Consider the following 27,573-nt stretch of genomic DNA (forward strand, 5'->3'; position numbering starts at 1 on the left):
CGCCATGTACATACTTGCGTTTTACCACCTGATGGTATGTGAACGCAGCCTTACACAGACGCTTATTTGCTTAAATTTATTTTATTTACAGTTGTGCCGTGACATTTGTCTTTCAAAGAGTGGCTTTGAGTAAATGCTACAGGTCTGTCAAGTCCGAGTGAGTCGCTTTACTTCAATCCTAGGCCAGCTGAAAGTTACCAACATTGGCTCAGGCACACAACAATAACTTTGGGTATCCACATAGATTTAGGGCTGCTACTAACGATTATTTTCATAGTCGATTAATCTGTTGAATATTTACTCGATTAATCGTAGTTGTTTGGTCTATAAAATGTCAGAACATGGTGAAAAATGTGGATCAGAGTTTCCCAAAAAGCCCAAGATGATGTCCTCAAATGTCTTGTTTTGTACACAACTCAAAGATATTCAGTTTACTGTCACAGAGGAGAGACAAAACTAGAACAATATTCACATTTAAGAAGCTGGAATCAGAATTTGTTACTTTTGTCTTAAAAAATTACTCAAACCGACTAATCGATTATCAAAATAGTTGGCGATTAATTTAAAAGTTGACAACTAATCGATTAATCTTTGCAGCTCTACATAGATTTAAACTATTTTCTGAATAGACTTAAAAAATTTGCAATGCAAGAAATACATAATTGCTGAATTGAACATTCAAGTATTGATTGATTTACCACAGTTTGATTGATCAAGAATATATTAACTGACAATGTGCAAAATACTAAACTTTTAGCAGTACCATCTTTAAATTCAGATATGTGCATTCGTTTTGTCCAGCTGGTGTTTATATTTAAGTAAAAAATAAAATAAAGTTGGTCCTTACTCTCATAATGAGGAATGACAAAACTGGACTGTGGCGAAGTAAACATTTATCTTTTTATGATTAGCTTTAACATAATAATTAGAATGACCTGCGCATTTTAAAAGGCAAAACACATTTAAATAACTTCTTTAACAGTCAAACTTGATAGCTTAACTTACTCGTGAACCAAATGTAACATTTTGACATCATGTTTTGATCTTTGTGCAAATGACTACATCCCTGTGCTTCTCAACAGAGTCTATACAATTTAAAAAGATAATCTATAATGTCGATGTGTCTGTTTATCTTTAGAACATCTTAAACATAAATAACATAACTTTTTTTCCAGTGTTAACAGAAATGTACCTAAAAGGGAACACTAGCATTAGGAAACAATGTACTGTATTAAAGATTAAAAGACATGGTCTGGTTTAAATATAGAAATGTAAAAACCTTGAAAGTGAAGTTTTCTTACAGTGTAAATGCTAGTGTTACTTTAAGTATTCTAAAATGATTTTTTTTTTGTCTTACATTTTTAAGAGTTAACTTTAAAATCAGGAAACTGAGTTTGTTTCTAATCTATAACCAGGAAGGAATGTTTTTAAATTTCAAGTGAACAGGAAGGAAAGGTTATAGTGCAATGTAGATATGTCAAAGTGTAGTCGGTAGGTTACTACACCGTTTTAAATCACTTTTTGGAGAAACTTGTCATTACCGGAGGCAAACGTGTGATATTATTAAGCTGGCAGTAAAATTTCCTCAATGGCAAATAAAACATAAATGTGTTATTACTTCTTTAAATAATGGATATATAACACATTTGCAAGTTAGATTTTTGTCTCCAGTAGTGACAACTATCTCCATTTTTCTTGGGGGACTGAAAGTGGGGAATCCACTTTGGTGTAGAACTTCTGATGCGAGCGATACGTGTGCGAACATCGGTCCGGTTCTCTATTGAGGTGTGTGTGTGTGTGTGTGTGTGTGTGTGTGTGTGTGTGTGTGTGTGTTAGCTGGTACCACCGAGTGAACCTCGTCTCGTCAGGCTCTGTGTGCTGGAGCTTAGGCCTCGAACATCTGTCAAACGGCTCGACTAAGGAACCAAAGAAAAACACACACAATTGATGTTCTCATGTTACTAATTTCTGGGACATTTTATGAAATTCTTTTTTTGACAAACTGACTTTTTAGGACATGGAAGAGTAACTTGATGTAAATCAGCATATGGATTCTTTAGTATTTGTTGGTCTACAGGCCCTTCTTTTTTTGGGGGGGATCAGGAGTGAATCACAGCTCTGACTGACATCTATATATATACACACTTTGACTTTTCAATCACTTCTTTTCGACATACTTACTATACTATGCCTTTTTATGAATTCTTTTATTACATACTATACCATGACCTTGTGTTTCTGCACCTAACCATCATTTATACATCTGGTACCTGGGCTCTACCTGGTTTATTGGTCAAATACTTGCAATAAAAGTACATGCAGTGGATAATTGACCTCCTGTTTCTTTAATTGTGCCATAACATACATATATAAATAACCATAAAGATTCAATATATAGTAGCCAAATATGAACTTCAAGTGTCCGTGTGTTGAAGATTGTGTTTCTAGTCCTTGGGTATTACTGATAATACTCTTTGTAATAAACCTTGTCTGTGTGTTTAGTCACTCAGTTCGTGCTCTTGTGCTTTGTTCCCATCCCAACTATCTGAATTATGTTGCATTAATACAGTGGACCAAGGAGTTATCACAAACTAAGACAACCTATGTTATGTTGATAAAGCCCATTGAATCATTGGTCCCCCAACAGTCTGCTCACCTGGGCGCCGTCCTGACTCTCTCTAGCTCCAACATTCAACACATTCAGAGAGTTCGCCCTCTTCATTCTGAAAACAGGACAAAATATCATAATTAGCTCTTAATATTTACACACACAAAAACTTCTACAAGCTTAGTTTTACTGATTTGGAATAAAGTTTTTTTTTTTTAGGTGGGAAAATGTACTGCGGCCAACACTGGTTTAACATCAACAGGACTGAAAAATGGAGATATCAAATCTAGAGACCGAAAGGCAATTTAAAGGCTTGTAGACAGAGGTCTTAATTTAAATATAAAATAAAATATGAAAGAATTTCTTTCAAAAATTTGATATCCACTATTTGAAAACAAAAAAAGCTTTTTCTTTTTGCATTATTTGTGTTTGTAAAATTATTCAACGGGGGATGTTCATTTAACTTGAACCAGCAAACTTCTGTAGCAAAGTCAGAGAAAAATATGGGCAAAAATATTATATTTTACCCAGCATTCCTCGGGGTCGTTTCCTCCAGTCCAACTCCTTTCAGCTTGCGGACCAGTTTCTCGCTGCTTCTGCGTATCGACTCTCTGAGTTTGGTGAAGGAGCCGCTGCGCTTCAGGTTACTGAGTCCGTCCTGTCCGGAGCCGCCGTCCTCGCCACCGGTCCAGCTGGGACGGCCATCGCCTGGAGGACCCACAGACCCAATGACAAAGAAATCAGTGTATATACAAACAGTATGCAAAAAAACGCTCTCTGTCTTGGTATTCTTGTCTCCTAAACCTTGTAAATGCTAATATAAAACTTCAAAACAATGTACCTTCTACAGATCCAAACTCCTTTTCATGTGCTCTGGTCAGGATCTCTTTGTAAAGAGCTTCAGCTTGTCTGTATTTCCCCTGCTTTAGATAGCACGATGCCTGAGAAAGAAAAGTAGATAGAAAGGGAAAGAGAAAAAGTTTGAGTGAGAAAGTGACACAATTTTCTTTCTTTTTTAAATGATGTAGTTAGCAGCATTTAGACTTATTTTGCACAAAAGTAACATTTATATAATTTATAATGTCTATATGAAATAAATGTACTGGAAGCAGTTGATAATTTGATGTATTTCATATTGATATTTGATGAAGCTGACTTGCTTTATTCTTCCACTTTTGGTGTTGTACCCACATGGTTGAGTGTGCTTATTGGATAAAAATTTATGAAATGTAATAATTTATTTTTTTATTTGTCATCACCTTTGTGAATTGGAAATCTTGATTAATCTTTAAGCAGAATTCCAGACACATTTTTAACAAAATTCATACATGAAGGTTCCCTCTCACCAGGTTGTTCTTGGTCTTGGCCACGTTGGCGTCGTCTGGTCCCAGTTTGCTCTGGTAGATGTGCAGAGCGCGTTCGTAATACTGCTCCACCTCCTGGTACTTCCCCTGGTTCTGACACAGCAGAGCCAGGTTGTTCAGCTGCTTGGCCACATCTGGGTGGTCTGTACCCAGAACCTGAAGGAGCGTTCAGACACAAATTACAAGTCATAGTGTAGTATGTTGTAAAAACATCATCAAAAGTTAGTTTGCGTAGGTTTCCACCGGTGCTCCGGTTTCCTCCCACCATAAAGACATGTATTCTAGGTAACTAGGACTTCAGTTGAAAATTTGTCGACTGGCTAACGATGCATTTACAAATATTTATTAATGTGCATTGTCCTAATGAATGAATACATCTTTAAGAATATTAAAAAAGTCATGAAAAAGTCATAGTATAGGATGTTGAAAAAAGTAAAAAAAAAAATTCATAGAATAGTATGTCGAAAAAAAGGTCATTAACAAGTAATAAAAAGTCATAGTATGACAAAAAAAGTAAAAAAATCATAGTATAGTATGTGAAAAAAGTAAAAAAAAGTCAGTATAGTATGTGAAAAAAGAAAACAGTCATAGTATAGTATGTTGAAAAAGTCATAGTATAGTAGGTCGAAAAAAGGTCATTAAAAAAGTGATAAAAAGTCAGTGTGAAAAAAGTTAAAAATAAGGTCATAGTATAGTATGTCGAAAAAAGTAATAAAAAGTCATAGTATGTCAAATTTTTTTATACAATAGTATGTTGAAAAAAGGTCATTAAAAAGTAAAAAAAAGTCCTAGTATAGTATGTCGAAAAAAGAGATAAAAATCATAGTATAGTATGTCGAAAAAAAGTCATAGTATAGTTCGGCGAAAAAAAGTCCTAGTATAGTATGTCGAAAAAAGTAGATAGATGTAGATGAGTAGTCTTGAGCAGATGTAAACACTCAGGATGAGTCGGAGATGAGGTTGAAACGATGGGATTTTTATTCTATTTTCCCCCAATTAAGGGGAAACCAAGATCGTGTCCCCCTCTATTAGCTTTTACACTCAATAAACAGACATTAGTTAACAAAGACATAAGGGTTGCGTGATTATTTTAACCTGTCAAGTTTGTAAAGTAACGGTTATAGTTTTAAATAATCAAAGAATTATGTATTGATGGTTGCAGCAATTGCATATAAATCACTGCAGTATTAGATGTTAAATGTGTACACAATACAGCTACGGGATTACTATGAAGAATTTGGTGAATGACTATGATAACAGATGATTTGACAACCGTGTGTGGTACTAACAGAACATATTAACATGCTAAACAAAGATATACAGGCAGCCTTTACACTCAGTCCTTGAGATAAAATAGGTAGCGCAGCACTACCGTGACGGCAGCAATGCGCCCCGTCACAGTCATAGTATAGTATGTCAAAACAAATTCATAGAATAGTATGTCGAAAAAAGGTCATTAAAAAGTGATAAAAAGTCAGTGTGAAAAAAGTAAAAAATAAGGTCATAGTATAGTATGTCAAAAAAAAATTTCATAGAATAGTATGTTGAAAAAAGGTCATTAAAAAGTAATAAAAAGTCATAGTATAGTGTATATGTTGAAAAAAAGTTAGTATAGTATGTCAAAAAAGTCATAGTATAGTTCGCCAAAAAAGTCATAGTATAGTATGTCGAAAAAAGTAATAAAAAGTCATAGTATAGTATGAGAAAAAAAGTAATAAAAAGTCATAGTATAGTATGTCGAAAAAAGTAATAAAAAGTCATAGTATAGTATGTCGAAAAAAGTAATAAAAAGTCATAGTATAGTATGTCAAAAAAGTCATAGTATAATGTCAAAAGTGATAAAAAAAGTCATAGTATGTCGAAAAAGTGATGTTATAGTAAAGTATGTTGAAAAAAGTGATAAAAAAGTCATAGTATAGTATGTCGAAAAAAACAACATAGTATAGTATATCAAAATAGTCAAAAAAGGTCATAGTATAGTATGTCAAAAAAGGTCATAGTATAGTATGTTGAATAAAAAGTCATAAAAAGGTCATAGTATAGTATGTCAAAAAAGGTCATAGTATATTATGGCAAAAAAACTCATAGTATAGTATGTCAAAAAAAAGTCATAGTATAATGTCAAAAGTGATAAAAAAGTCATAGTATAGTATGTCAAAAAAGGTCATAGTATAGTATGTTGAATAAAAAGTCATAAAAAGTCATAGTATGGCAAAAAAAAGTCATAGTATAGTATGTCAAAAAAAAGTCATAGTATAATGTCAAAAGTGATAAAAAGTCATAGTATAGTATGTCAAAAAAGTCATAGTATAGTATGTTGAATAAAAAGTCATAAAAAGTCATAGTATAGTATGGCAAAAAAAAGTCATAGTATAATGTCAAAAGTGATAAAAAAGTCATAGTATAGTATGTCAAAAAAGGTCATAGTATAGTATGTTGAATAAAAAGTCATAAAAAGTCATAGTATAGTATGGCAAAAAAAGTGATGTCATAGTAAAGTATGTTGAAAAAAGTGATAAAAAAGTCATAGTATAGTATGTCAAAAAAGGTCATAGTATAGTATGTCAAAAAAGTGATGTCATAGTAAAGTATGTTGAAAAAAGTGATAAAAAAGTCATAGTATAGTATGTCAAAAAGGTCATAGTATAGTATGTTGAATAAAAAGTCATAGTATAGTACGGCAAAAAAAAGTCATAGTATAGCATGGCAAAAAAAAGTCATAGTATAGTACGGCAAAAAAAAAGTCATAGTATAAAAATAAAAAAGTAATAAAAAGTCATAGTATAGTATGTCAAAAAAGTCATAGTATAATGTCAAAAGTGATAAAAAAGTCATAGTATAGTATGTCAAAAAGGTCATAGTATAGTATGTTGAATAAAAAGTCATAAAAAGTCATAGTATAGTATGGCAAAAAAAAGTCATAGTATAATGTCAAAAGTGATAAAAAAGTCATAGTATAGTATGTCAAAAAGGTCATAGTATAGTATGTTGAAAAAAAAGTCATAAAAAGTCATAGTATAGTATGGCAAAAAAAGTCATAAAAGTGATGTCATAGTAAAGTATGTTGAAAAAAGTGATAAAAAAGTCATAGTATAGTATGTCAAAAAAGTGATGTCATAGTAAAAGTATGTTGAAAAAAGTGATAAAAAAGTCATAGTATAGTATGTCAAAAAAGTGATGTCATAGTAAAGTATGTTGTTGAAAAAGTGATAAAAAAGGTCATAGTATAGTATGTTGAATAAAAAGTCATAGTATAGTACGGCAAAAAAAGTCATAGTATAGTACCGCAAAAAAAGTCATAGTATAGTACCGGCAAAAAAGTCATAGTATAATGTCAAAAGTGATAAAAAAGTCATAGTATGTCGAAAAAGTGATGTCATAGTAAAGTATGTTGAAAAAAGTGATAAAAAAGTCATAGTATAGTATGTCGAAAAAAACAACATAGTATAGTATATCAAAATAGTCAAAAAAAGGTCAGAGCATAGTATGTCAAAAAGGTCATAGTAAAGTATGTTGAAAAAAGTGATAAAAAGGTCATAGTATAGTATGTCAAAAAACTCATAGTACAGTGCCTTTGCGGAAAGTATTCGCCGTCCTTGAACTTTTTGACCATTTGCCACATTTCAGGCTTCAAAACATAAAGATATAAAACTGTAATTTTTGTGAAGAATCAACAACAAGTGGGACACAATCATGAAGTGGATCAAAATTTATTGGATATTTCAAACCTTTTTAACAAATAAAAAACTGAAAAATTGGGGCGGCAAAATTATTCAGCCCCCTTAAGTTAATACTTTGGTAGCGCTACCTTTTGCGCGATTACAGCTGTAAGTCGCTTGTGGTATGTCTCTATCAGTTTTGCACATTGAGAGACTGACATTTTGCCCATTCCTCCTTGCAAAACACGCGTGAGCTCAGTGAGGTTGGATGGAGAGCGTTTGTGAACAGCAGTTTTCAGTTCTTTCCACAGATTCTCGATTGGATTCAGGTCTGGACTTTGACTTGGCCATTCTAACACCTGGATATGTTTATTTGTGAACCATTCCATTGTAGATTTTGTTGTTAACGTTTTGGATCACTGTCTTGTTGGAAGACAAATCTCCGTCCCAGTCTCAGGTCTTTTGCAGATTCCATCAGGTTTTCTTCCAGAATGGTCCTGTATTTGGCTCCATCCATCTTCCCATCAATTTTAACCATCTTCCCTGTCCCTGCTGAAGAAAAGCAGGCCCAAAACATGATGCTGCCACCACCATGTTTGACACGTGGGGATGGTGTGTTCAGGGTGATGAGCCGTGTTGCTTTTTACGCGCAAACATAACGTTTTGCATTGTTGCCAAAAAGTTCGATTTTGGTTCATCTGACCACAGCACCTTCTTCCACATGTTTGGGGTGTCTCCCAGGTGGCTTGTGGCAAACTTTCAACGCACACTTTTATGCATATCTTTAAGAAATGGCTTTCTTCTTGCCACTCTTCCATAAAGGCCAGATTTGTGCAGTATACGACTGATTGTTGTCCTTATGGACAGAGTTTCCCACCTCAGCTTTAGGTCTCTGCAGTTCATCCAGAGTGATCATGGCGCCTCTTGGCTGCATCTCTGATCAGTCTTCTCCTTGTATGAGCTGAAAGTTTTAGAGGGACGGGCCGGTCTTCGATTGCAGTGGTCTGATACTCCTTCCATTTCAATATTATCGCCCGCACAGTGCTCCTTGGGATGTTTAAAGCTTGGGAAATTCTTTTGGTATCCAAATCCGGCTTTAAACTTCTCCACAACAGTATATCGGACTGCTTGGTGTTGTTCCTTTGTTCTTCATGATGCTCCCTGCGCTTTAAACGGACCTCTGAGACTATCATCACAGAGCAGATGCATTTATAACGGAGACTTGATTACACACAGCTGGATTCTATTTATCATCATTAGTCATTTAGGTCAACATTGGATCATTCAGAGATCCTCATTGAACTTCTGAGAGAGTTTGCTGCAACTGAAAGTAAAGGGGCTGAATAATTTTGACGCCTAAGTTTTTATTTATTAAAAAGTTTGAAGTATCCAATAAATTTCGTTTCACTTCATGATTGTGTCCCACTTTGTTGATTCTTCACAAAAAATTACAGTTTTATATCTTTATGTTTGAAGCCTGAAATGTGGCAAAAAGGTCGAAAGTTCAAGGGGCCGAATACTCTTTGCGAAGGCACTGTATGTCAAAAAAAGTGATGTGTCATAGTAAAGTATGTTGAAAAAAGTGATAAAAAAGTCATAGTATAGTATGTCGAAAAAAGTGATGTCATAGTAAAGTATGTTGAAAAAAAGTAATAAAAAGTCATAGTATAGTATCAGCGAAAGGTCATAGTATAGTATGTTGAATAAAAAGTCATAGTATAGTAACGGCAAAAAAGTCATAGTATAGTACGGCAAAAAAAGTCATAGTATAGTCCGGCAAAAAAAGTCATATTAGTATGGCAAAAAACAGTTAGTATAGTAACGGCAAAAAAAGTCATAGTATAGTAACGGCAAAAAAAGTCATAATATAGTATGGCAAAAAAAGTCATAGTATAGTATGTCAAAAAAAGTGATGTCATAGTAAAGAATGTTGAAAAAAGTGATAAATATAAGTAGGCAAAAAGGTCGTGAGTCTTAAAAAAAGTCATAAAAAAGTCATAGTATAATTAAGAAAAAAGTCATAGTATAATTATAGCAAAAAAAAAAGTCATAGTATATGGGTAAAAAAAGTCATAGTATAAGTATGTCAAAAGTGATGTCATAAGTATAGTATGTTAAAAAAGTGATAAAAAGTCATGAGTATAGTATTGTAAAAAAAAGTCATAGTATAGTATGAGCCAAAAAAAGGTCATAGTATAGCGTGATGGCAAAAAAGTCATAGTATAGTTACGAAGCAAAAAAGTCATAGTATAGTATGTCGAAAAAAGATAAAGGTATAAGTATGTAAAAGTCATAGTATAGAGTATGTCAAAAAGTCATAGTATAAGTAAATGAAAAGTCATAGTATAGTGTGAAAAAAGGTATGATATTATGTTGAAAAAGTCATAAAAAAGTCATAGTAAGTATGTCAAAAAGTCATAGTATAGTATGGCAAAAAGGTCATAGTATGGTATGTTGAATAAAAAAGTCATAAAAAAGTCATAGTATAGTATGGCAAAAAAAGTCATTAATTATAGTATGGCAAAAAAAGTCATAGTATAGGTATGTCAAAAAGAGTCATGAGTATAATTATCAAAAAAAGTCATAATTATGGTATGTAAAAAGGTCATAGTATAGTATGGAAAAAAGTCATAAAAAATCATGAGTATAGTATAGAAAAAGTATAGTATAGTATGTTGAAAAAGTCATAAAAATAAGTATTAAAATGAGTGCAAACAAGTTAAAAAAGTCATAGGTTGTGTCAGCAACAGACAAAAGTCATAAGTATAGTGCAAAAAGGTCATAGTATAAGGTATATCAAAAGAGTCATAAAAGTCATAGGTATATTATGAAAAGTCATAATTATAGTTTGAAAAAATCATAGTATAGCAAAGAGGTCATAGTATATTATGCAAAATTATAATTATGAAAGCAAAGGTCATGAGTATGAGGTATGCAAAATTATCAAAATCATGGTATAGTATGTAAAAAATATAGTATAGAAAAGTCATGGTATAGTATGTCAAAAAAGGTATGGTATGTTATAAAAGTCATAAAATCATAGTATAAGTATGTCAGTCTATGGTATGGCAAAAATTGTATGTTAAACAAGTATGAGTATGTAAAAATAGTTAGTATAGCAAGTCATAGTATGGTATGTCAAAAAATATAGTATAATGTCAAAGTGAAAAAGTCATAAGGTATGTTACAAAAAGGGTCATAGGTATAGGTATGTTGAAAAAAGCACTAAGTATGAGTATGCAAAAAGAGTCATAGTATATTATGTTATAAAAAATCAAAGGTCATGAGTAAGGTATGTAAAAGTATGCAAAAGTATTTTAAGGTAGAGTATGAGAGTCATGAGTATAGGAAAAGTCCTAGTATGAGTATGTGAAAAAGTAAAAAAGTCATAGTATGAGTATGTCAAAAAGTCATAGTATAATGTCAAAAGTGATAAAAAGTCATGAGTATGGTCCGAAAAACTGATGTCATGTAAAGTAAAGTATGTTGAAAAAAGTGATAAAAGTCATAAAGTATAGTATGTCGAAAAACAAACATAGTATAAGTATATCAAAATAGTCAAAAAGGTCAGAGTATAGGTATGTCAAAAAGGTCATAGTATAAGGTATGTTGAATAAAAAGTCATAAAAGGTCATAGTATAGTATGTCAAAAAACTTCATGGTATGTCAAAAAAAGTGATGTCATAAGTAAAATTATGTTGAAAAAGAAGTGTAAAAAGTCATAGTATAGTATGTCGGAAAAAAGATGTCATGAGTAATGTATGTTGAAAAAGCGCTGTCAAAAAGTCATAGGTATGAGTATGTCAAAAAAGGTCATAGTATAGTATGTTGAATAAAAGAATCATGGTATAACGGCAAAAAAGTCATAGTATAGTACGGCAAAAAAAAGTCATAGTATAGTCCGGCAAAAAGAGGTGTATAGTAACGTGCAAAAAAAGGTCATAATATAGTATGTAAAAAAAGTCATAGTATAGCATGTTGAAAAAAGTGATGTCATAGTAAAGTATGTTGAAAAAAGTGATAAAAAAGTCATAGTGTAGGCAAAAAAGGTCATAGGTATAAGGTATGTTGAATAAAAGTCATAAAGAATCATAGTATAAGTTACAGCAAAAAAGTCATAGTATAGTCGGGCAAAAAAAGTCATAAGTATAGTATGGCAAAAAAAGTCATAGTATGGCAAAAAAGTCATGAGTTGTCGGCAAAAAAGTCATGAAGTATAGTATGGCAAAAATCATAAAAGTCATAGTATGTTGACAGGTATGTTCATAGTGAAGTCGTGTTGGTAATAAGTCATAGTATAGTGATAGCAAAGATTTAGTCATGAGGTATAGTATGGCAAAAAAAATCATAGTATAGTATGAAAAAAGGAGTCATAGGTAAAAAAGTATGTGTATGAAAAAGTCATAGTGTGTCGAAAAAGTGATAGTGTCATAGTATGTATGGTTAAAGTATAGTGGTATGATAAAAGATATGGTAGGTGAAAGTCATAGTATAGTATGTCAAAAAAAGGTCATAGTATAGTATGTTGAATAAAAAAGTCATAGTATAGTAACGGCAAAAAAAGTCATAGTATAGTACGGCAAAAAAAAGTCATAGTATAGTACGGCAAAAAAAAGTCATAGTATAGTACGGCAAAAAAAAGTCATAGTATAGTACGGCAAAAAAAAGTCATAGTATAGTACGGCAAAAAAAAGTCATAGTATAGTATGGCAAAAAAAAGTCATAGTATAGTACGGCAAAAAAGTCATAGTATTAGTAACGAAAAAAAGTCATAGTATAGTATGTCAAAAAAAAAGTCATAGTATTAGTACGTCAAAAAAGTCATAGTATAGTATGTCAAAAAAAGTCATAGTATAGTACGTCAAAAAGGTCATAGTATAGTATGTTGAATAAAAAAGTCATAGTATAGTACGGGCAAAAAAGTCATAGTATAGTACGGCAAAAAAAGTCATAGTATAGTATGTCGAAAAAAACAACATAGTATAGTACGGCAAAAAAATGTCATAGTATAGTATGGCAAAAAAAGTCATAGTATAGTATGTCAAAAAAAGTCATAGTATAGTATGGCAAAAAAAAGTCATAGTATAGTATGTTGAAAAAAGTGATGTGTCGTAAAGTATGTTGAAAAAGTGATAAAAAAGTCATAGTATAGTATGGCAAAAAAAGTCATAAAAAGTCATAGTATAGTACGGCAAAAAAAAGTCATAGTATAGTATGGCAAAAAAAGTCATAGTATAGTATGGCAAAAAAAAGTCATAAAAAGTCATAGTATAGTACGGCAAAAAAAAGTCATAGTATAGTATGGCAAAAAAGTCATAGTATAGTATGGCAAAAAAAGTCATAAAAAGTCATAGTATAGTAAGGCAAAAAAGTCATAGTATAGTACGGCAAAAAAGTCATAGTAAAATTCCACAAAAAAGTCATAGTATAGTATGGCAAAAAAGTCTGGCTAGTATAGTATGGCAAAAAAGTCATAGTATAGTATGGCAAAAAGTCATAAAAAGTCATAGTATAGTATGGCAAAAAAGGTCATAGTATAGTATGGCAAAAAAAGTCATAGTATAGTATGGCAAAAAAAAGTCATAGTATAGTATGGCAAAAAAGGTCATAGTATAGTATGGCAAAAAAGGTTATAGTATAGTATGGCAAAAAAGGTCATAGTGTAGGCAAAAAAGGTCATAGTATAGTATGTCAAAAAAAGTCATAAAAAGTCATAGTATAGTATGTCAAAAAAAGTCATAGTATAGTATGTCAAAAAAGGTCATAGTATAGTATGGCAAAAAAGGTCATAGTATAGTATGTCAAAAAAGTCATAGTATAGTATGGCAAAAAAGTCATAGTATAGTATGGCAAAAAAGGTCATAGTATAGTATGGCAAAAAAGGACATAGTATAGTATGTTGAATAAAAAGTCATAAAAAGTCATAGTATAGTATGGCAAAAAAGGTCATAGTATAGTATGTCAAAAAAGTCATAGTATAGTATGGCAAAAAAGGTCATAGTGTTGTCCGCGAGGCCAGATGAAAACTCAAAAACAAAGAAATATCAGAATCCATGTCATTTCTTGCTTTACAACATATATAGCGTTGTCAGTATTAACAAGATAACCATATAATCACTTAGATAGATGTGTTTTGAAAAGCAAATTATATCATTGCTTAGAGTGTCTGTTGAACCCCCCCAAAAAAATAACATATATCTTGCTTATATATTAATCTGTCTTTTGCTTACATACTGATCTGTTTTGCATTTTATGACAGAAAGAGTTTTCTTTGAGAAACAGTAAAGTGTAGGAAAGCACCTAGACAGATAAGAGCACAGGCAGGAGCTGCGGCCTTGACGAGTGCATGGAGCTGTGTGTGTGTGCGTCTTGAAGGCACGTGTGGCCATACACAGCACACGAGCTGTAGAGTTCATGAAGTTCATTACTGTAACGTTATTTGTGAAGTGTTTCCTACATTACCTTATAAGGATAGGGAAGTACATATAGTAACGTCCCTTTTGATAATTTTAGGAGGAGTAAAATGTTTTGTGTATAAATATGAGTGTTTTTGCGAGTAGCGGCCCCTTCGGGTGAGCCCCCTCTTTTGGGTGCCTTTTGGCCCCTTTTATCCTTTGGGTCCCTTTTGGGTTCCTTCGGGCTCTTTTACCGAATGCTTTACGTGGCATCGGGATACCATGAAGCCTTCTCCATCTACCCTTGCACTTTCTGTGTTTTGGGAAGATTCATTATCACTCTCCCAGCTGGAGAGGGTTCCCTTTGCGCCGCTGAGTGTAAGGGAGGGAAAAAAAGAAAAAAAAGACTATCTCTGAGAAGCGGCTTCGAATACCTCTGTTAAACAGAGGCCAAAAAGTGCTCTTCTCGCTTAGTTTTTACCCAGACGCTCTCTTCGTTTGCGTTGTGGGGAAGATTTATTTACCCTCTTCGACATCGAAGAAGGAGATTACCTGCTCGTTTATGAGTGTGGGGAGAGACAGGGCCAGGAGGAAAAGAGAAGCAGCTTTGGAATACCTCTGTTAGAGGCGAGGCTTTATCTTTATTTGTATTTTTAGTTTTATTTTGTAGAGGACCACTTACTTTTAATTTCTGCTTTTGTCACAAAATAATAAAATCACCTGAGTCTGATTTTAGACTAGGGGAGCCAATCTTTGCCAGTTCTTTATTTTCTCTGGGATCGTACCGCCCGCTGTCAAGCGGTGGGTTTCTCTTTACGGGGTTAGCGACTCCTCTTTAACCGCCCGTGGAGAGTAGCCTCCCGGCGGGGATCAACTTGGACATGCAGACCTCCTGTTATCTCCTAGTGGGAGTGCATTTCCCTATCCGCGCGGCCTGGTCAGAGCCTCTGAGCATCCACCTCTCTCAGTCGGGCGAGCAAGAAGGGCAAGGCGGGCGTCCTTGAGAAGGAAGGGACCTCCGTGACCCTGGGAGGACGGCTAACAGACCGTAAGTACTAAAGAAAAATCATTGGTTTTAAAGATCCCCTCGGGCAGTGCTTGTCATACACAGGGGGATAAGAGCCCGTGTTTTTGGGGACGTCTGGTGTAGTGTGTATCTAACCTCTTGTCTCGCCTTCGGGTTCCCTGATCCGGGCGAGGGCTTCTCCTTAGACGGAGAGCGTGTGTGTGTCTCTATAAACTAAATTAATCAGGGAAGCGTCAAAAGCAACTCCTTTTTAGTATAGGTCAAAACATCCGCCCCGCTGACGGGCAACTGGCGTTCGTCCGTACGGCAAAAGAGGACACTAGTAGGGCCGGGGGTTTGCTGAGGGGAAGGCAATAAAAAGGGGTTGGCTCGGCCACAGCGAGCGACGCGACGCCTCAGCGAACTGCCACACCGGTCGACAATAGTATAGTATGGCAAAAAAGGTCATAGTATAGTATGGCAAAAAAGGTCATAGTATAGTATGGCAAAAAAGGTCATAGTATAGTATGGCAAAAAAGGTCATAGTATAGTATGGCAAAAAAAAGTCATAAAAAAGTCTTAGTATAGTATGGCAAAAAAAAGGCATACAAAATGTGTCCAAAACGTCTATAGCATATGGTATGCCATAAAAAGTCCTAGGGCCCTATTTTAACGATCTGAAACACAAGTATGAAACATAAAACACAAGTAGCTTTGTGGACGCAAATCTAAAATGGGTTGGTCTGAAGTAGCTAGGTGTGGTTTGGGCGTTATGTGCAATAAACCAATCAGAGCGTCATCTCACATTCCCTTTAAGAGCAGGCGCGCTTGTTCCATGGCGGATTGCTATTATAACGGCGGATTTGATGGAGCACGCCAGCGGGAGCTGTCAGAGATGCGGCAAAGTAATAAATGCCCGTCTTGACCGGGTGGCGATGTTGCTGCGGCCCCTCGGGCACATCTCCTCAAGTCTGGAGAGGATTGCTGCAGCATTATTAATGCATCGCGCATTACTCCCGGACCAGATGCCGTCAGAGTGTCCAATCCCACCGTAGTTCAACATCACGTCTCCTTAAGTCCTCTAATATTTCCTCATTTATGTCATCAACACATCCATGATTCATGGAAATGTGTAAAACACAACAAGCCACAAAGAATGCTGCGACTTTTTGAGGACTGTACTGTAAAGTGCCTCCTGATCTATCCAAACACCTGAAGCGCATTTTCAGTAATATTTTTCTTTGTAATTATGTATGGTTTGCAAAAATGGGAACAGGTGTAGATGAGAGAAGTGTATGGCGCGTTGTGCACACGCTACATTATGGCCAAGCATGCGCCCTAAAATAGCATCTGAATAACACGCTACTGACTTTAGACTAGCGCCACTGACTTTAGACCAGGTTTTTCCTGGTCAGTGGCGGAATTGTTTTCTGAAACTGCAAAATAGGACTACGTAACGTTTGCGCCTGAACACGCCTCCTCTTTTCACTGAACCGCCCCCTGGAGCGCAAATACATTCCCTAATTTACCGACGTGCGTCTGTGGAGGGAAAAGTCCGCTGTGCGTCGAGTGCAAAATAGGAATGATACATGCGTCGGTGTACAAAGGCAATTGCGCTGAGTGCAAGATAGGGCCCAGAGTATAGTATGTCAAAAAAGTCATAGATGTATGTTGGAGAAAAAAAATGGCCCCTGTGTAATGTGTGCAACTATACTAACATGGTGAAAAATGTGAATTTGGGATTATTAAAGGCATTTCTTCTTCAAAAAGTCACAGTATAGTATGACGAAAAAAGTCTGTCAAAAAATAGCATATTGTGTCATAAAAATGTCATAAAAAAAAAATCATAGTATACCGTATAGTATGTTGAAAAAAAGTCATAAAAAGTTATAAAAAAGTTAGTAAAAAAGTATAGAATGTCATAAAGTCATTACAAAAAACCCTAGTACATATTCACAGTAAAAGTCATTATTAGAAATTGTAAGAATGCGGAGGGACCTCATAACTGCAGTATAAAATACAAATGTGTGTGTTCTCTCACTTTCTCTCTGATCTCCAGAGCTCTTTTACACAGCGGCTCGGCTTCCTTGTATTTTCCTCTTTTCCCATAAAGCACCGCCAGGTTGTTGAGCGTTGCTGCCACCTGCACAAACAAAAACAGACAATATACATTACATACCAACTCAGTATGTCTGATCTAAACTACACTAAAAACCTTAAATTGGAACAATGCAAATATTTTGGGGTAATATAGAAAAGTTCCTAAGAGACTAAACATTGCTGCCAAATAAAGGTTTTAGGTTTGTTTTTGTTGGTGTTTTTTACTTACACAGTGATAAAACAAAATGGTGAAAATCAAGTGAAATATCGAGAAGAAAAGAAAATAATCAGACGTTCAGGTTGGATTCAGTATGCAGTGTTTCCTTTAGGATTTTTTTTAGCAGTGGGGGGCAGGTCCGAACACCCCCCACCCTCATGAAACTGAACTGACACTTTGCTGCAACACAAACAAATATATTTATTCACCTCTATTCACACACACACAATGAGGCATATTTTCAGTTGTGATTGAACTGTATTTTTTGAGTTACTATATGGCCAACCGATCTTGACATATAGGCTAAGCATTCTGAAGCAAATAACAATAAACCCACTATTAATTACATTATCTTAATGCAGTGTAACTACTTCAGCATGGAAATAATGCACCTACAATAGAAACGTTCTCCGACATGCACTCTAACAATGCAGCCCTGTTTCTGATACCGTGGGGGGCCGCCACGGTCAAATCAACATAGAGGAAACACTGGTATGTGTCAGCGGTAATAAACCGTCTCATTAGAATGCAGCAGGTTTATTAAAGGAGGCTAACTTACAGCCGGATGGTCCACTCCAAGAGTTTTCTCTCTGATCGCCAACGCATCGTTCAGCAGGGTGGCTGCTTCTTTGTATTTGTTCTGGTCTCTGTAGAGAATAAAATGTTGCACTGTTTGCCACCTCAAATCAATTTTTTTTTTATATAAAATCATTTGGTTTGGGTAAATAAAGTTCATTGTTCTTAGTGCAGGAACATTGTTTTGTTGAATATTATATACGTTCTGCTCATTTTATTATATAAAAGAGCTTTAATATTATGAAAGGTGTAAACAATAAGTTTGTAGTTATGGTGCTGATGAAAAAGCTGACATAAGTTCGCAGCAGAATAATGTTATACAATACATTTATATTACAGCAACGTAAACAGAAAGTGGAGACATACGTCAGAGCTTCTAACAACCTCAAACTTCAGTTAACAAAGTTGTAAGAATTAATTTGCTAAATAAGGTCATCAATACCAGACCTGTCTCCTCTGCCTTTCATGAACATGGAAAAATGTCCATTTAGATAATAATGAATTGACTCCTAATGTTAGGAGGACACCTGTAGGATGGACATGTGAGTAGAGAGCATTATCAATTTTTAGGGGGTAATCTTTATCTACAGTGCCTTGGGCAAAGTATTCGGCCCCTTGAACGTTCGACCTTTGCCACATTTCAGGCCTCAAACATAAAGATATAAAACTGTAATTTTTGTGAAGAATCAACAACAAGTGGGACACAATCATGAAGTGGAACGAAATTCATTGGCTATTTCAAACTTTTTTAACAAATAAAAACTGAAAAAGTGGGCGCGCAAAATTATTCAGCCCCCTTACTTTCAGTGCAGCAAACTCTCTCCAGAAGTTCAGTGAGGATCTCTGAATGATCCAATGTTGACCTAAATGACTAATGATGATAAATAGAATCCAGCTGTGTGTAATCAAGTCTCCGTATAAATGCACCTGCTCTGTGATAGTCTCAGAGGTCCGTGTAAAGCGCAGAGAGCATCATGAAGAACAAGGAACACACCAGGCAGGTCCGAAGATACTGTTGTGGAGAAGTTTAAAGCCGGATTTGGATACAAAAAGATTTCCCAAGCTTTAAACATCCCAAGGAGCACTGTGCAAGCGATAATATTGAAATGGAAGGAGTATCAGACCACTACAAATCTACGAACGGCACCCCGTCCCCCTCTAAACTTTCAGCTCATACAAGGAGAAGACTGATCAGAGATGCAGCCAAGAGGCCCATGATCACTCTGGATGAACTGCAGAGATCTACAGCTGAGGTGGGAGACTCTGTCCATAGGACAACAATCAGTCGTATACTGCACAAATCTGGCCTTTATGGAAGAGTGGCAAGAAGAAAGCCATTTCTTAAAGATATCCATAAAAAGTGTCGTTTAAAGTTTGCCAAAAGCCACCTGGGAGACACACCAAACATGTGGAAGAAGGTGCTGTGGTCAGATGAAACCAAAATCGAACTTTTTGGCAACAATGCAAAACGCGTTTGCTGCCGTAAAAGCAACACAGCTCATCACCCTGAACACACCATCCCCACTGTCAAACATGGTGGTGGCAGCATCATGGTTTGGGCCTGCTTTTCTTCAGCAGGGACAGGGAAGATGGTTAAAATTGATGGGAAGATGGATGGAGCCAAATACAGGACCATTCTGGAAGAAACCCTGATGGAGTCTGCAAAAGACCTGAGACTGGGACGGAGATTTGTCTTCCAACAAGACAATGATCCAAAACATAAAGCAAAATCTACAATGGAATGGTTCACAAATAAACATATCCAGGTGTTAGAATGGCCAAGTCAAAGTCCAGACCTGAAACCAATCGAGAATCTGTGGAAAGAACTGAAAACTGCTGTTCACAAACGCTCTCCATCCAACCTCACTGAGCTCGAGCTGTTTTGCAAAGGAGGAATGGGCAAAAATGTCAGTCTCTCGATGTGCAAAACTGATAGAGACATACCCCAAGCCAACTTACAGCTGTAATCGCAGCAAAAGGTGGCGCTACAAAGTATTAACTTAAGGGGGCTAAATAATTTTGCACGCTCAATATTTCAGTTTTTATTTGTTTAAAAGGTTTGAAATATCCAATAAATTTCGTTCCACTTCATGATTGTGTCCCACTTGTTGTTGATTCTTCACAAAAAATTACAGTTTTATATCTTTATGTTTGAGGCCTGAAATGTGGCAAAAGGTCGAAAAGTTCAAGGGGGCGGAATACTTTCGCAAGGCACTGTAAGTGTTGTTTTGTTTGATGACTGGTCTCACCTGTATACCAGCGCCAGTATATTCAGCATGGTGGCTACGTCTGGGTGGGTGTGGCCTGAGGACTTCTCCAGGTCTTCCAAAGCCTGTTGAGACATTAAAATAATGATTTACATTTTTGAAAAACTGCATTCACCTATTCATTTCTGATCTCTCGGTAGGGGTTCCCCCAGTCTTTTTTTTTTTCTTTCTTGGAGAAACACAACCCAACGTCACCCTGCGGTGGCAATCGTGTAACTGCCAGTCAGACTTGTCTTGAGGCAGTCTGAGAGTCCCGTACGGTAGACGGTAAACCTCATTGCCTCTATCGCTGCCACAAGAAAGTTTAAAACACTATCGGGGTAAAAAACCAAAACACAAGCACTTAACGTCCCAGGAGTTTGTGTAACAGCTGACCGTTTCGTGCAACAATAAAGGACAGTTGCTCTGTCTCTTGTCTTTCTGGTATCAAATGCAGTTGTAAATGTCAATATCTAAACGATCTGACGGAAAATAATGAATGTGAAATATAAAGGCTACTTGTTGTGCTACATTGTGGGGGTTAAAGAACACAACAGGATATCACATAAATGGGCCATTTAAGTGACACACCCACCTGGCAGGGAAGGAGCCAGAGCTGTTGCAGGCCTCAGTTCTGTTTTTGCAACAGTCACAAGATACTACACAGAGGACCAGTTTGAGGTAAACGCCCCTCTCACCTGTTTGCAGAGTGGCACAGCGACTTCGTATCGACCCTGGGATGCGTACTGGATGACCAGGTTGTGGAGTGTTCGAAGGCGGGCGGGAATCTCGTAGCCGCCCTGCTGGGCTGCGGCTGCTGCACTGCTGTGGTGAGGCTGGGACACTGAACAGCAATAAACAGACAAACACAAAGAAATGCAGGATTTGATATGAGCCTGGACTTAATGTAAGTTTGAGTCACATTTCATTAATGTAAGTACATTAATTAAATCAGAACCATTAATTGAAATAATTGTATAATTATCAATATCAACTAACAGTTTTTTTCTTAAAAGATCTTTAAAGCTTTGTCAGAGTTTGACACTTTAAATTAACTCTTGGTGTGTAGCTACGAAACAAAAGTGCCATGTCTCCAGTCATGTGACAATGTGACTCTCCACTCATGTATGGAATGCTGTTTAATTCTGAATTAAATAAATGAATAAATACATAAATTAATAAATACATAAATACATAAATATATGAATAAATAAATAAATAAATACATGAATAAATAAATAAGCCCTTGAAATACATCATGAAATAAATAAATGAGGCAATAAATACATAAATTAAATCAATTTAATTATTTCATGGTACTTTTATTTCATAAGTCCACATTTATTTATTTCAAGAGACTTTTATTTCATAAGTCCACATGTATTTATTTCAAGAGACTTTTATTTCATAAGTCCACATGTATTTATTTCAAGAGACTTATTTTCCTAATGCCACATTTATTTATTTCACTATTTATTTCAAGTTCTTATATGCAAATCAGGGGGCGTGGCTACCTCTCACATTCAGAACAAGGTGAATGGGACTTCTTTTGCAGACCAACAACAGGACAATTTTAACAATTTTCGCCATCTTATTCATCACTAAATTCACTTCTGAGAACGTTTTAGGCGAGAAATGAACTGTTTAGATTTCGAATATAATAATATTTTTTGCCCACGGCTCTGTTCTGAATGTGAGAGATAGCCACGCCCCCTGATTTGCATATAAGAACTGGAAATAGAGAGTGAAATAAATAAATGTGGCATTAGGAAAATAAAAGTCTCTTGAAATAAATAAATGTGGCATTAGGAAATAAAAGTCTCTTGAAATAAATAAATATGGACTTATGAAATAAAAGTACCATGAAATAATTAAATGTATTTAATTATTTATGTATTTATTGCCTCATTTATTTATTTCATGATTATATTATTATTATTATTAGTAGTAGTAGTAGTAGTAGTAGTAGTAGTAGTAGTAGTAGTAGTAGTAGTATTTATGTATTTATTCATTTATTTATGTATATATTCATTTATTTAATTCTGAATAAAATGGCATTCCATACTCATGATGCATTGTTTTCAGAAAAATAAGTCGAACAATTAACAATAACATTATCTGCCTGCATTTAACATTAGAACAAAGTTAGTTGAATGAGAAAATAATTTTACCATCAGGTTTTACTCTGAAAAGATCCCGATGTGCAAACTCATTATCGCGGCATGTGACTAAAATTTGACATCAGAGCTTAAAATGTCTTAGCTGTGTGTGAAGAGTTGTTACTCAAAATATCATAAGCAGTGGCATACAGTCGCACTGAGTTTATCTAAGAACAATGAATACTGCTGCACACCTCTAGTAAAATCCTACATTTACACATAAATAACACGTGTGATGTTGAGCTCATTAAAGCCGTTTTCACACATGAACTCCTGACAACGTATGACACGTCCAGCTCCGTCTTATGTCCGTATTATGTCTAGATAATTTCAGGTTTGCAGTGCATGTGTGAAAGAGGCACATGACGTTTTCCGACCAGTGATATCTACCCATGCAGTCAGTTTGAGTTTTATTTTCTGAGCTTTTGAGGCTTCTTACACCATCCTGACAAAATCAAGGTGATTGGAAATTCTTTGTGATGATGCTAACCCATTAATAGCTGACCATCCTTCGCTTAGACAAACATTAGCATGTCACATTTATGCTGTGAATGATTGAAAAGCATACTGCATATTACTGGTAGAGAGACATTATAGTCTTACCATGTGACTGTTCCTCGTCCTCGGTAGGAAAGAGGTCATCCAGAGACTCTTTGGTGGAAGTCGTGCCTTTGTCATCCTGAAGTGAGAAACAAACACACTCAGCAAAGATGGAACAGCAGATATATTATTCTATCATATTGTCAATATTTCTCAATGTGTGCTTCACAGGAGTTCCTCTCCAGAGTGAGAGCAAAGGAAAGAGGAGAAAAAAACGGGGCTGGAGCACAGCTGAGACCCCCCCGTCTTATAGCACTGTGGTAGCTGCGGTAACCACTCGTCTCCGCTGCCTTTTCCTCAACAAACTGTGCATCTCACTTCCCTTATTTGATAGCTCCTCGCTACTCAGTTGAACCGGAAGTTGTTCTGGCCCTCCTTCGTAAAAGCCATGTCAAAGCTCTTATTCCTGCCCCAAGGAACAAGGAGCGAGCATCGAGGAAGGATCTCCGAGGAGCTATGAGCGAGAATACACAAGAGCAGCCTTCCCGGAAGCCGTGCAGCTGAAAGCCGTCGCCAACGCCGCCCATACAGCTGACGAATTCACGTGACGCTTCAGAGGAAAGGACCTTTCATCCCTCTGAAAACTCATTTCCTCGTTTCCTCTCTCCTCGCATGATTTCCTTGCGTATCTCCCATGCTTCCTCGGAGGGGCGGATTAAGACGCGAGGAAGGGAAGCAAGTGGAGGAACGGGGCATGCAATTTAAGAACCTGGGATGCACCCAAAGTGTGTATCGCACAGATCCTGGCACCATTACAAAATAAACGACAAAAAAGAAAAGAAGAAAGCTGTGTGTGTGTGCGAACACACACATGTGGTGACAGCTGAGTTCCGATCTGGCACATCAAATCACAATAGTAGCGTTGAAAAGACAACTGTAACCACGGGCCTGGTTGGCTGGGGAAGTAGAGATAGCAAACTCTTCCTGAGGAAACACGCACGCACACGCAGTTTGATGGCTCCTCACCAGATGCGGCTCCTCCAGGTCGTATTTGCGTATGGAGGACATGAACTGCAGGTGTCTGTTCTGCTCCTCCAGGGTGACCACCTCCTGCTCCCTGTCCTGCAGCCGCTGCTGAGCACCTGCCAGCTCGTCCCTCAACCACTGGTTCTCCTGACAGAGGCGACGCACCTGAGGAGGAGGGCACAAAGAAAGAGGAGGAGGTGATAAAGTAGGGGGAGGTAAAGAAAAAGAAAGGGGGAGGGGGAGGAGAAAGGGTGTAGGGGAGGGAAAGAAAGAAAGAAGAAAGTAACGAGGAAAGGAAAGAAGATGAAGGAAGAGGGTGGAGAGGGAAAGGAAAAGAAGAAGGAGGAGGAAAAGGGTTCGTTGCGGAAGGAAAAAAGAAACAAGGAAGAGAAAGATGAAATGAGATGAAGGAAAACAGGAAAGATGGAGGTCAGCGAGATAGGAGGAATAGAAGAATGAGTAGTTGGAGATGAAGGAAGAGGCAGAGGTAAGGAGGAAAAAGGCCAGATGAGGGATGGGTTATGAGGAGAAGAGGACGAAGGAGGAGCATCTGAGTGATCATAATTTTCTTTAGGGTCAGAAAAACACAATGAAGGATTTACCAACGTCGGAGAACCTCCCGTCTGCTCTTTACATCTTCAGTTATTCTTCTCTTTTTTTTTTTTTTTTAAATAACATGTCCTGCAGAAACTCACCTGAGCGCGCAGCTTCTGTTTTTCTGCCTCCAGTGAACCCAGGTGAGCCGACAACGCCATCATCACCTGGAGGGACGAGAGACAAGCGAAACGTGACGTATGATGAAAACAAAGCCTCAGATAAATAACAAAAATTATAACTTTAATTGATAATCAAACCAAACATAAAACATTAGGAAAACACATTTTTACAAAAGTACGGAAATCGGATCAAATCAAATACTAGTTAATTGCATGTTTTTAATACTCATCTAATACTGTGTATTGTATATACTGTAATTTATGCTTTGAAATTTACCTTTAATATTAAATCCAACTTTTACTTTAAACAGTTTTATTTGTTCTCTTTTACTTGGCTTTTAATGTACCTTCTTCTACTTTGAACTTCTTCAGCAACCCTTGGGACAAAACCTTCCTTTAGGATAAATAAGTTATAATATTAATATCATACAGTAACTGTTGGTATTTATTCCATCCCATTTTATTTTTTTAAGCTGCATTTTTCCTGACATTTCCTGCATTTTGTGAGATTTGTATTTTGTTTCTAATTTTTGACAAACATTGAGACAAAAAAAACACCCAAAGAAATAATAAGAAGATAACATAATTAAAATAAATTACACCAGCAATAACTGATTTTTTTGTACTTGAGGGCAGTGGAAACATATAATCGCCTTATAACAGTTGCCAGTCCAGTTAGTCCAGTATTCACTCTCCTTTTTGCTCTGTTTTGGTCTCCACCAATTCCAAAAGGGAAATATCTGTCTCTTGAGCTGCTAAATGCTCCACTATGTTTGCCAGCTAGTCGCTAACGTTGCCCATCTGGGATTTGGTGCTGAGCAGATAGAGTACAGTGGGTTTTTAGAGCTTTTCCCCTGAAAACTGCTGCCTGCAGTGGTCAAAAACGCAGCTATGAGAGAGGTGAGAGTGATCCAAAAACAGCACAGTTATTGGCACACGCTACAACGCTGCGCAGAGCATATCTTTTATTAAGCTTTAATTTACCTAAAAAAATACGTCAATGACTTTGCTCTATTGCTCTATTCTATTGTACCATTCGTACCTGTGCCTCACTCAGCCCCAGCTCTATCCTCTCCAGTGATTGGCGGATGATGCCGCTCTTCTCCTGCTCCACGCTGCCGCTTTCCGACACCGGCCGGCTCTCCAACGCCTCCTGCAGGTTCTCCAGCAGACTGCGGTTCTCTCCTTTCAGCGCCTCAAGACCGGCGATCACCTGCTGCGTGTTACACAGAATCTCCTCCGCTGAAAACATGGCTCCAGCTCTGAGGTTCCTCCTCTCACAACAACTGACCTGGGAACAGCACAAAAGAGGAACACATACATGATAGAAAAAGTCATTGTAGTAGTTGTAGTAAAAGGAGCAGTAGTGGTAGAAGCTAGGGATAGACTGATTATTGGCCAGTTTTTTTGGCAGTTTGCAGATTACCTGTATCAGTGTTTTATTTGCCTGATAACCGATAAAGTTAATTAATTCAAAAATGCGCTACTTTGGCTCAGCTACAGCTCTGTGTCTGTCCCTCTGCTTTGGTTTTACTCACCACTGAGTCTGACTTAATGTCCCGCCCACAACACTATCGGAATCTCTTTTACTGTGGATTATGTTGAAAGTTTCTAATTTATTGAATAATTGCTTAAAGCATTAAACAAAGTTTTGTGTTGCAATTTGTAACGTTCCAAAAAAGATTTTCATTTTCACTGTAAATGCATATCGGTTCCAGATATCAGTTTCATTAACTACTAATAATCGGTATCGACCTTGAAAAACCAGTATCGGTCGATCCCTAGTAGAAGCAGTAAAAGCAGGGCTTGACGTAGCAGTAGAGGTAGTGGTATATTCACCAGCTGTAGTAGTATAATAGTTGTGGCACTGCAGTATTTAAAAGTCAGTATACTGTTGTTTTAGTATCAACTTGGCTTTAACTCAGCTGTTGAACGCAGTCCTGCTCTTGTGCTGAGTCATCCGATAAATGTAAATGGCAGACAAAAGAAGATGTTTGGATGTGGATTGGCAGTCACCAACTCGTTCTGCAGGCTGAAGCTGCATAGACGGTGTGTGAATTATTCGATTTATTCAATCTGTCAGCAACTTTACTAAACAAACATATGGTGGTTTTCAGTTTCCTCTTTTCTGAGAGTCTGAGAGGAGAAGTGGGTACATAATACATACAATGCAGACAGTTTACTAGTGCAAACTATTTTGTTGGTTTGGTTTTATTGTGTAAACCTACAGAAACAAAAAATATAGAATCTATCTATCTATCTATCTATCTATCTATCTATCTGAAAAGCTGGTGGGGTTTTTAAATCACAGAAAAATGAACAAACTTTCGTGTCTTTTCCAATATTTTGAGACAAATGTGAATAACATTAAACATTAAAAAATATGAAAACACACATATGCATCTATAATATAGTCTCCATGCGCTTTGTTGACTGTGGGCGGCGCCACAGGCCTCAGGGTGAGTTTACCAACACATCAGCTCAGGAGTAATGTATTTGTATGCTAATTTAAAACCAACACAAGTTTCTCTGCTGATGTAGTGACGACTGCGTCACATTACGACAGATTTCTGTGTATGTTCTGGTTAACACATAATCGGCTACACTGTTACAATACATGTGGTTGATAATTATGCTCTGAAACACGATGTAAACACAATGACAAACACGCAGGCTTCATTTCATATCCACATCAACACAAAGTTATTTATAGCCTACCTGCTAAATCCAGGCTCTGGCGGCGTGGTTTCGTCCTTTTGTCCCCTCTGAGCTCTTATTATTACTTTTATTTGGGAAGCGAAACCGGTCATATACAGCGGAACATCTCCGCTCTCAGTATCTTTCGGTTTATACACTGTTGAACAGGTGAGATGGTAAAAACTAGAAGCTGTTTAATGATTCACCTGCTGCCTCCTCGGCTCTTAGCTCCTCCCGTCATCACAGATTCATTAGCATCAAGCT

At 36.5% G+C, this 27,573-nt stretch overlaps 1 protein-coding gene across 1 annotated transcript; it reads right to left on the reverse strand.

Moving 5' to 3' along the window:
• Nucleotides 1-503: 503 nt before the first annotated feature.
• klc3 (kinesin light chain 3) lies at nt 504-27,554 on the reverse strand. Its single transcript, XM_039790089.1, has 14 exons — nt 27,331-27,554; nt 25,655-25,903; nt 24,592-24,657; nt 23,897-24,061; nt 22,934-23,009; nt 20,870-21,015; nt 20,175-20,257; nt 17,909-17,996; nt 17,074-17,175; nt 3,955-4,128; nt 3,450-3,549; nt 3,136-3,316; nt 2,657-2,723; nt 504-1,916 (listed from the first exon to the last, which is right to left on the reverse strand). Exons 2-14 carry the CDS (start codon nt 25,862-25,864, stop codon nt 1,833-1,835), a joined length of 1,542 nt encoding a protein of 513 aa, XP_039646023.1. The 5' UTR covers nt 25,865-25,903; nt 27,331-27,554; the 3' UTR covers nt 504-1,832.
• Between the last annotated feature and the right edge of the window lie 19 nt (nt 27,555-27,573).

Source organism: Perca fluviatilis, chromosome 2 (genome assembly GCF_010015445.1).
Source record: "Perca fluviatilis chromosome 2, GENO_Pfluv_1.0, whole genome shotgun sequence".
Classification (NCBI taxonomy): domain Eukaryota; kingdom Metazoa; phylum Chordata; class Actinopteri; order Perciformes; family Percidae; genus Perca; species Perca fluviatilis.

Coding starts and splice junctions, on each gene's coding strand:
- klc3 (XM_039790089.1), bottom strand. CDS start 25,864: ATGTTTTCAGCGGAGGAGATTCTGTGTAACACGCAGCAGGTGATCGCC. Junction 23,010..23,896: donor ACCTGGAGGAGCCGCATCTG/GTGAGGAGCCAT, acceptor TTCTCACTTCAG/GATGACAAAGGCACGACTTC. Junction 3,317..3,449: donor GGAGTTTGGATCTGTAGAAG/GTACATTGTTTT, acceptor TGGGTCCTCCAG/GCGATGGCCGTCCCAGCTGG.